General features: G+C 45.1%; 1 protein-coding gene across 1 annotated transcript; it reads right to left on the bottom strand.

Annotated features, from left to right (window-relative positions):
- Positions 1-5,626: 5,626 nt before the first annotated feature.
- Positions 5,627-9,895, bottom strand: NHLRC1 (NHL repeat containing E3 ubiquitin protein ligase 1). The gene is made up of 2 exons (XM_030963928.1): positions 9,832-9,895; positions 5,627-7,951 (listed from the first exon to the last, which is right to left on the bottom strand). The coding sequence occupies exons 1-2, from the start codon at positions 9,893-9,895 to the stop codon at positions 6,606-6,608; spliced, it is 1,410 nt and encodes a 469-aa protein (XP_030819788.1). The 3' UTR covers positions 5,627-6,605.
- Positions 9,896-10,276: the final 381 nt, after the last annotated feature.

Here is a 10,276-nt window from a genome sequence, read left to right as displayed (position 1 = left end):
TCCTTGCAAAATAAAACTCGAAGTGGCTAACTACCCTGCAGCCTTAGAAATCTTTTCACACAGTCTTCTTGGAACTAGAACCTAGAGTGTAATCTCAACTACAGTGTGAACATTGCACCTTTTCTAAACTGTTGGCTAAGACTAAAAACCTCCTCTGTAGGATCTGCAAGACATGTTCAGGTGTAAGGTCTGCACTGAAGCTGGTCCAAAGTGGGTCTTGCCCCAGCTTGTTGGTTACTGAGCAACTGCACATGCCAAAAGGGAAGTGTGGTATTGCTCCACTCAAGTCTAAAGGACTGTTAGGAACCAAGCAAGGGTTCAGTATATTATGAAAGAATAAATAAGAAAAGCTAAACTATTACAATAAATGTCTTTCACAAAGGATTTCTGATGCTGAAAGTTATAATTGCTTATAATGTGTTCTAAACATGCATAGGACTTTCAGCACATAAAACCTCAAAGCAGCATTCCCAGAAATTGTCATCGTAAAGTCTGCTGCAAAGACTTCTCCAGGGCAAGCCTCTGTACTAGCCTGAATCTCCCTGACTTCAAGCCCAGTCCTGCAGCCTTTATTTATGTGGACAATTCCATTTGCAGTACTCATGACTGCACAGATAAACTGCTCATGACAGAGCAAGCCTCAACTCAAACAAGTCAGTTCAAGTAATATTAGGAATAGAAAAGACTGATACACGTACTTTAAATACTTCTGGCTCCATAATGTCATGCTGTAAGTTGAGGGGAAGTTGGCAGAGAACTCACTGAAGAGCTCTATTTCCTACCTAATTAAGGACAATGACAGATAAGGGAGCCAGGCACATCCTTTTCATATTAAAGTGATTATATATTTTTAATACTTAATCTGTCTGACTCTTTTTGCTAGATTTCTTATAAAGCATATTTTAATGACATTATATTTCTTCTCATGGCAATGCCTTAGTCTGTGATAGTAAAAGACACAATTGTTCTTTGTTTCTTACTGGTAGTACAGATCAGTAGTTACCAAACACTGGTTAATACTGGTTAAATTACACAGTCCATATTATTCAGGAAATCATGCTAAGTGAGTATCAGATGGGTTTTATCTTTCATCTATTTATATTTGGAAAAATTCCCAGTAAGAGTTACCTCCTGTGATTATGTAGGGGTATAGTTCTTTCAAGAGCATTTTTTTTTGTGCTAGAAGTTTTAAAAGCAAGCTTTGATAAAAAACATTTTATCTTTTCTTGGTTGGTTGGTTTGTTTTCTTAGTATCTTCAGAGTTTTCTCAAAGTAAATTCTTTCTTTTTCTCAGTTATAATTTTAGATCTCTAATCCTATGTCTTGCTTAAAATTGCCTACCCTTTATTCATTACAAGGCATATAATGATATTTGAAGTATTTAAAATGTTTTATGGAATCTCGGGACAAGCAATAGTTTCCTGATTTAAAATATATTCCATGAAAGCAGGATTTGCTCTCTCACCTCAACTCGCTGCCCATATAGTGCTCACCTTGAGCAAAGAATAAAAATTGCCTACATTAAGAGGAATCTTTAGGAAAATGCTTTCATATGAATTAATTCAATTACAGGGAGCATACTTCCCTAAAATGCCTAGTTTGCTCCAAATCTTTATTTCCCCTCCCACCTCCCACAGATTTTTGCTACAAACTAACAGATAATAAAAGCTACAAGCATCTGATAGCTCTCCTAAGGATTGCCATCTGAAAAGTGTCTAATTGTAGCTGGAAGATCTGTTCAAATGCAGGTTATTCCTCTGCCAGAGGTAAATACTAATCAAAAGGCAACAGCCCTTATCATCTTGTCCATTTTCCAGGCTGAAATGCTTCAACTCTCAAGAATGCATTCCTTTTACTGGAATGATGGGTGTGCTCTGTGCTCTGACTTGGTGGAGTTCACCCTCTGCTTAAGCCACAGACACCTTCCATTAATTTTTTTTCCCTTTCAGAGTTGATCTCCTCCTTTCTATCCTTAATGTGAAATTTGAGTATTTCAAAACCACACACTTTTCTGGAGCACACTGGAACCAATTATCTAGGAATACAGTGTGGTTTGGAAAAGTATTAATTTCCATGATTTGTAGGAAACACCAAAGGAATTAGTAACAAGATCATCAATATAGTGTCAAAACATCTTCCAAAATCAGGAAGGCACCTCCCAGACAGGAGGATGATTAAACACAGACTCTCCTTGCTTTATTAAGGTAACCTTTTGATGGGAACTCTAAGATCTAGCCTGAAGTCTGCCAAAGGCTTCCCTCGATTCTCAGCTCTTGTCTGCAGCTGCAGGGCCAAGACATTTGCACTGCATTTGCCTCACAGAGAGGGTGGGGTGCCAAGTTCAGGAATATCTCTAAATCTCTTGGAAAGCAGTAGTGAGAAAAAGGTGTAAGTGCAATGCATCATCTGCTCCCTGAGAACCTCTCCAGTATTAGAGAGCTTTGAAGCTGTCCAGGAGAGTCAGACATGTTACACAAAGGAGGCACTTTAGAGAAAGCCTGGATGTTTATGTAACACTATCAAAGAAGTGCTTGCTGCTCTCCGAATGATCTGTCAGCTCTCCTGAGATGCCTGAGTGAAAAGCAAGGTTTACAACTCACTTGAAAAATATCTGTATTTTTGCTTTGCTCCTGTGGAGGGAAGCTGTGACTCACAGGTGACATGTAAAGTGTAAGGTGAACCTCTGAGAAGAGTCAGGGGAAAAAAACAGGGAAGGGAAGGGAAGGGAAGGGAAGGGAAGGGAAGGGAAGGGAAGGGAAGGGAAGGGAAGGGAAGGGAAGGAAGGGAAGGGAAGGGAAGGGAGGAAGGGAAGGGAAGGGAAGGGAAGGGAAGGGAAGGGAAGGAAGGAAGGAAGGAAGGGAAGGGAAGGAAGGGAAGGAAGGGAAGGGAAGGAAGGGAAGGGAAGGAAAGGAAAGGAAAGGAAAGGAAAGGAAAGGAAAGGAAAGGAAAGGAAAGGAAAGGAAAGGAAAGGAAAGGAAAGGAAAGGAAAGGAAAGGAAAGGAAAGGAAAGGAAAGGAAAGGAATTCCTCCTATGGGGTGTGCAACAGCACTGTGACCCATGGTCCCAGGTAAGAAAGCTGCTTTTTGACCTCCATCAATCCTTCCAGAACTGAAAGGTCTCCTACATTATAGGTTATCATCTTGATGGACCTGCTCTATAACATTCTTAGTAGTTTGGGGGCTGGATATTACAGGAGATCCCCTCTTCCCCTGACATCAGTCCATATTAAAAAATGCTACAGTGATGTTACATGCATGTTTTGGGAAAATATAAAGATCAAACTGATGTGCACAGCAATGTGACTGGAGGGAATTGACAGGTGCTCAAAGGGACAATGGCCAAAATGAAATAAATTTTACTTTTTTTTAAGCTTTCTACCTTATTCATCAATCTGAAAAAATACATTCTTTATCTAAAATTATTTTTTTCACCAGCAAAACAAAAAATATATATGCTACAGAACATCATCTCAATATGCAATGCTGAAACTCCTCTGACTCCTTTAATTCCTTAACACTGTCAACACACCCTGATATGTTTATATGCAATGTGAGATCAGTGCTTAAAAATAAACCAAATAGGAATTGCAGTGTGTGTGTGTGTGTGTGTACAACAGACATAAAAATCTCTACTAGGGGCTGAAGACATGACACTAAAGGAAGACTGTGCATTATATTTATTTGGTTTTAATCCAATGGATAGAGCATGAGGCGAAGAAAGTTATGGAAAGGTGATGGATTTTTAAAAAATAAACTCAATACTAATTGTCACTGAAGCATCTAGACACAGTTCTATGTTCCTTTCTAAATGGAATGGCCACCACTCTTTTCCAAAGGTAAGCACACATCTAGATATCCCCATTCCAAGCACGGCCACTCAGACCCCAAACCTAAGGAATCAGTTCAACCATGGACCCTTCAATATTTGCCATCCCTCTCTCAGAACACAAGATTTTGTGTCAAAAGAAAGATTTCAGCTTTACTGCTGCATTTTCCCTTAAGAACCAAAGAACTCATAATTTTTAATATTTGGTTTTATACAGTTCATTATGGCTTATCAATTTAGGCACCTGCATCAAATTAATTAAGGCAGAATGTAATTGTTGTACAACACTAAGCAGCAAGCTGTAGAGTAAAAAGAAAACAGTTGCATTGTTCACAGAATTTTTGCTTTCAGTAGGTAGGTAAAGCAGAGGCTGCAGGAGGTGGCACAAAGAAAAAAAGTTCTGTTAGGTAGAATAAAGTCCCAAAGTTTATTTTGCTTACAAATCCAAAAATCAAGTGATTTCTACTTACCAAAGTCAGGAACAGAATGGGCAACAATGGGAGTTTTTGTAGATTTTAAAACAGTATGAGTCAAATGTTTAAAAATCAGCATTTCAGCTTGCTGGAAAGTTGCCTACATGGCAGTAGGTCCTAGGAAATTTTCCCATCCATTAATTTAGCAGCAAAACCAAGCTCCTGGTGCACACAAAGGTTTGAGGAGATGAAAGCTCACAGCCCATGGTTCAGAGGAAGTGTTACTGTGACAAAGTATTAATTATGTATGAATACAGCATTGATGGCATTGCACGCATTCTGACACACAGCAGTCCCCCAAAGGAAGTGTTATCTAATTGGTTCTATCAAAGGCAGGAGTCTCCTTGGCATCTAGAAAGGAATATATCATCCAGGGGTCTCCTCCTCTGAGCAAATTTCCTTCCTGACCTCCCAGCTGGGCTCCAGCTCAGGGCCATACAGCTCATACTGCAGAACAGCCAAGGAGGATTTCTGGTTCTTCCAAAGGCACTTGCTCTCTGGCCAGGCAGTAGAGAAGGCTGAAAAATACCAACTGTGCACATCCATATAATTCTCAAGAGCACAAAATGGCTCTACAGCAACTTCTGCAGGATATCCCCAAACAGAAGAAAAAACCATCTACAGGGCAACTGCAATACAGAAATGGTGTTGTAACAAGGAAACGTGATGAAAAAACATGAGGAATTATCACTAAATTATTAAAATATAGCAGCAAATCACACTTTATTGGCAGGTCACTGTTCAATTAACCTTTACAAATAGCTGCAATTAATAATTTGTTTTGTTTATATAAATGTTGACATGAGACAGATTAACAGATTGGCTGAATTAGAGGGCTAAACTGCTCCAATTTAATGCAAGTATTTGGCAAATCACTGGTGCTGTAACACATGCAGTTATTAAATGCCCTGAAGTCAGACCAAAAGCCAGATAAAAAATTTACTGATAGAATGCCTGTGAATTTCAAATTACATTAGTTAATATTAATGATTTCAATTACTAAAAAAAAGAAATTACCCCAAAAGTTTAATGCCATTTTAACCTGCTCATCTCTACCTCAGATAGCATTCACATTTATATCTAATTTCATTTTAATGCTGAACCATCTAAGTAGTCATTTTAGCAGCACATAAATGCCTAAAAATGCAGCAGTGACTTCGAGTGGGGGTATTAAATCCTTCTCAAAATAAGTCATATATACCCTAATTTCCACTATGCAATAAGGCAAAAGGACTTGTGTCCACAGTCAAACTGTGAGAATATAAATGAGAATATAATAGCACTGTGAGTAAAACAAGAGAATATAAACTGATCTAAATCTCCTGTGTGTTCACAATCAACAAAATCTCATTTGGAAGCTTAAAAAAAAAAAAAAAAGAGGTTTACCTCTCACTAACATTTCAATTTGCAGTTGAATCCTGGGGTTTGGGAGTGCAAAAGCACCATATTAATGGCAAAACAGGGGCAGGTAGTGCTGAAAACCTCCTACATGTAGCTGTGCTAGCAGCAGAGCCAACTCAAACTTACATATGCAGGAGTAGTTGTGGTCTAAACGTGACTATTTCAAGAGGCTTTTAGGCAAAGCAGCCCACGCTGTGTAACCACACATCAGATTATCTCCAGGTAAAGACACAGACTTGGGCATTTTAGAGGAAGACAAAGTGCTCCAGTAGAACCTTAATAAATGCAGGAATAAACTAGCAGAGAAAAGAGTGCCCCCAGAAATGCATTTTCCTGGAAAAAATGGCCTTTGAACATTTCACTTCTCATAACTCACTCATCAGTGGTAGCTCCTCCATCACAATGATTTTAGCTGGATTTATGCAACCTTGAATGGAGACTTCCAATTCTCCTATCATTCTGTCAAGGCAATCTCCTTCCTTGTGCACAATTCCTGGAAACAGTTCTTTCAGGAGTGTATCTATACTTAATTAAGCATAGAGGTAACTATGTGCTGGGAAATGTAAATAAATGATGCATTACTTTCACACGTGCTGGTCTTTCATTATGTGTCAAAAAGAACCAAAACCACTTGGTTGTCAAGGCATGGAATAGTTTTAAAATGCTAAGTGATTTGTTTGGTTGATTTGTTGTTGGCTACAGGCAGCAACAGCCAGGTTCTCTCCCACAGGTAGGCAAGAGACATGATACAAGTTTTGCAGGAAGCACGGCGTGTTGGTCGGAGGGTGATTTTACACTCAAAGCCCCACAACCGCCTCCTCCCTCCACTCTTACAAACTCCAGAACCCCGCATGCTTTACGGCCAGAAGCAGCTTGAGCCTGCAGCAGGAAGCATCTAAGCCCACTCAGGCAGAGCTATATACTTTCACTGAATGATCACCGCTGTCTAAAACGACGAGGGAATTGTTTGCTGTGTAAGTCAGTCCGACCGGGTAAGAAAGCCCGTGGCTAATCAGAGGGTTAAAGCTGGGAAATTCCTCAGGTTTCCCTAAGCATATGACAGCCTGGCTACAAACATCCGTCACTATAACACGACCTTCTCTGTCAAAGGCCACAGCCGTAGCATATATTCTGGAGGGGAAAACGAGGTTCAGACCGAAGCTGTCCATCTGGCCGATGAGATCCATCTCCGCACTGAATATCGTCACTCGGGTGCTGCCCTTGCTCGCTCCTCGAGCTTTCAGGTGCTCTACTACCACGACAGCACCCGAGCTCCGGCAGACAGCAACAGCTCTGGGGCTGACAAGACGGGACCGGATCATCTGACACTTCTTTAATTCCCCCCTTTGGAAGTCGGCCGCCAAGCGGTACAGCGCGCCAGCCTCCGAGTCGGTCAGGATCACTTCGCTCTTGGCGGTGGCATCCAAGCCCCATGGCAAACAGAAGCCTTCCCGGACGGCCAGGACTCCCCTTCCCTCAGAATCGAAGGCCTTCACGGAGCAGTCCCCGCCGTCGGTGACCACCACGTGTCCGTCCGACGTGACCGTCACATCGAGCGCATACTTGATGTCGTTGCTCGCGTCCCCCCGCTCCCCGAACCGCCGCAGGCAGAACCCGCTCGGCCCGAAGACGTGGATCCTCTTTTTGCCGTCGTGTGCCACTGCCAGGCGGCCGGAGCCGGGGCAGGCCGCCACCCCGGTGGGGTTCACCAGCGACCCCCAGCCCCCCAGGCACAGCCGCAGCCCGAGCCCCGCGGGGGCCGCCGCCGCCGCCCCGCCGCCGCTCCTGCCCAGGGCCGAGGCGAGGCCGCCGCCGGCGGGGCCCAGGAGCTCCAGCAGCTGCAGCAGCGGGCGGCACTCGCTGGTCTCGGCGGGCCCGCAGAGCCGCCGGCAGAAGGGACACTCCAGCCTCTGGCGCTCGGCGCCGGCCAGGGCCCCCACGCAGCCCCGGCAGAGGACGTGCCCGCAGGGCAGGTTGAGCGGCCGCCGCTGCCCGTCGGGGCCGTACGGCTCGAAGCACACCCGGCACTCCAGCAGGCTCAGCTCCGCCTCGTCCTCCGCCGCCATCCCCGCCTGAGGAGAGCGATCGGAGCCCCCGCGGCGGGGCCGGATCCCCGGGCCCAGCGGGGCGGGCGCTGAGGACCGAGGCGGGCGCGCGCCCCCTGCGGGCCAGCGGGGGCAGAGCAGGGCCCGGGCCGCCCTTCCCGCCGAGTGTCCCTGTACCCACCGCTGCGCCCGCGCACCCGCCAGAGCTCATATAGCCACCAGGACATCCAAATATCCACCAGGATATTCAACTACCCGCCAGAATATTCACACACCCACCAGATTCTTACAGACATCCAGTTATCAAGTTACCGTACCGTTACTAGCTCTCTTTATGCCCCTACCATAGTAAGGAATTAAGCCACAATTTTACAGAATCGTGGAATCACTGGATGGTTTCGATTAGAAGGGATCTTGATGATTGTCTAGTTCCAACCCCCCTCCCATGGGCAGGGATGACCAGGATAGATCAGTTTGCTCAAAGCTCCATCCAACCCTTAAACACTTCCAGAGATGGGGCATCCATAGCTTCTCTGGGCAACATGTTACAATCTCATTACCCTTGCACTAAGGAATTTCTTCTTAATATATCACCTGAACATACTCTCTGTCAGATTTCCCCTTGTCCTGTCACTACATGCCCTTGTAAAAAGTCTCTGTCCAGTTCTCCTGCAGGCCCTTCAGGTACTGGAAGGCTGCTCTAAGGTCTCCTCAGAGCCTTCTCCAGGCTAAACAATCCCAACTCTCTCAACCTGTGCTCATAGGAGATGTACTCCATCCCTGTGAACACCTTGGTCTCATTGGAATTTCCCACTGTTCTGGCAAAATTTAGGAAAAATTTACATTCATCACTAGTAGACACATTTCTCAGACACACACATTTCTGTAAGGTGCATGGACAGCATGTGCTTCTTCTGCTAGGTGTATTTACAGGGAATTCTCAGAGTAGTTACAGGGTACACACAGATCTTACACATCCTAAAATGGCTGTTTTGGCACATGGCATTGCTCTTGCCAGGCTGTTGCATGCCTGGGAGTCCTGTGCAGGACACCACAGGGCATGTGGCAGCCTCGTGCCAAGCGCCTGGCCTTTTGCAGCTATCACATATCTCAGTGTCTGAGATAAACTTTGGGAGCTCTCATGTTGCATCCGGAAAAAACTTGAAAGGAAGGAGATGTTTAAACCTGGTAGCTGCAGTACTGGCCAGGAGTGAAAACAAACAAAACCAGCAGCTCCCAGCTTGCACTGGCCCACTGGCTACATCCCTTCTTCTCTCTGTTAACCCAGCCTTGAAACACGAGTATCTATGAGCAATACTGAGTGTTCCAATGAGCTGTGGGCATGGGGACTGCTGTGCTAAAACCAGCAGACCCATCTGCAGCTCTAGGACTATGGCACTCTAAAAAAACGCCCCATGGCTTTTACTCGCCTTCTATTCTTGACGAATTAGGATACATTACATTGCAATCATACCTTTCCTTTCAAAATAAGCTGCAAAGGGGAGAAGTCGCTGTGCTCTGCCAACCTCAAAGTAGAGATTTTCCTCATATTCAGATGGAACTTCCTGTGTTTCAGTTTGTGCCCTTTGCCTCTTTTCCCATCCCTCGGCACCACTGAAAAGTCTTGTCCCATCCTCTTGTCAACTGCCCTTAAAGATATTTGTAAGCATTGATGGTCCCTTCTCAGCTGCCTCCTCTCCAGATAAACAATGGATCTTTCAGCCTTTCCTCATAAGCAAGATGCTCCAGTCCCCCAGCCATCTTTATGGTCCTCTGCTGGACCTGCTCCATGTTGAGGTCTCTCTTGTACTGAGGAGCCCAGAACTGGACACAGCACTCCAGAGGCGGCCTCACCAGGCCTGAGTAGAAGGGCAGGATCACCTCCCTGAACCTGTTCACCACACTCTTCCTAATGCACCCCAGGATACCACTAGCCTTTTTGGCCACAAGGGCACACTGCTGGCTAACTTTTTGACCACCAGGACTCCCAGATCCTTCTCTGCAGAGCTGCTTTCCAGCAGGTCAGGCCCCAGCCTGTGCTGGTGCCCTGGGTTTTTCTTCCCCAGGTGCAGGACCCTGCACTTGCCTTCTCTGAACTTCACTAGGTTCCTCTCTGCCTGGCTCCTGTGCCTGCCCAGGTGTTGCAGCATGGCTGCAGAGCACTGTGATGTGTCAGCCACCCCCCTAGTTTTGTATCATGATCAAACTCACTGCAGGTACACTCTGTCCCTTCATTCAGGTCGCTGATTAATAAGGTGAACAAGACTGGATCCAGTACTGACCCCTGGGAACACTGCTTGCTAAAACCCTCTAACTAGCCTGATCACAACACTGAGCTCTGTCACTTAATCTACCTCACTGTTCACTAACCCAGCCCATTTCCCTTGGTGAAATACTCCTGATAACCTTCTTTTCCTCCATTTGCTTAGAGATGACATCCAGGATGGGTTGTTCCAAGGATGAAGGTGAGATTGACTGGCCCAAGGATGAAGGTGAGATTGACTGGCCCAAGGATGAAGGTGAGATTGAGG

Source organism: Camarhynchus parvulus, chromosome 2, assembly GCF_901933205.1.
Source record: "Camarhynchus parvulus chromosome 2, STF_HiC, whole genome shotgun sequence".
NCBI lineage: Eukaryota > Metazoa > Chordata > Aves > Passeriformes > Thraupidae > Camarhynchus > Camarhynchus parvulus.
This window is presented reverse-complemented; position numbering and strand designations above follow the sequence as displayed.

Coding starts and splice junctions, on each gene's coding strand:
- NHLRC1 (XM_030963928.1), bottom strand. CDS start 9,895: ATGCTGCAACACCTGGGCAGGCACAGGAGCCAGGCAGAGAGGAACCTA. Junction 7,952..9,831: donor CCTAGTGAAGTTCAGAGAAG/GCAAGTGCAGGG, acceptor TGGCTATATGAG/CTCTGGCGGGTGCGCGGGCG.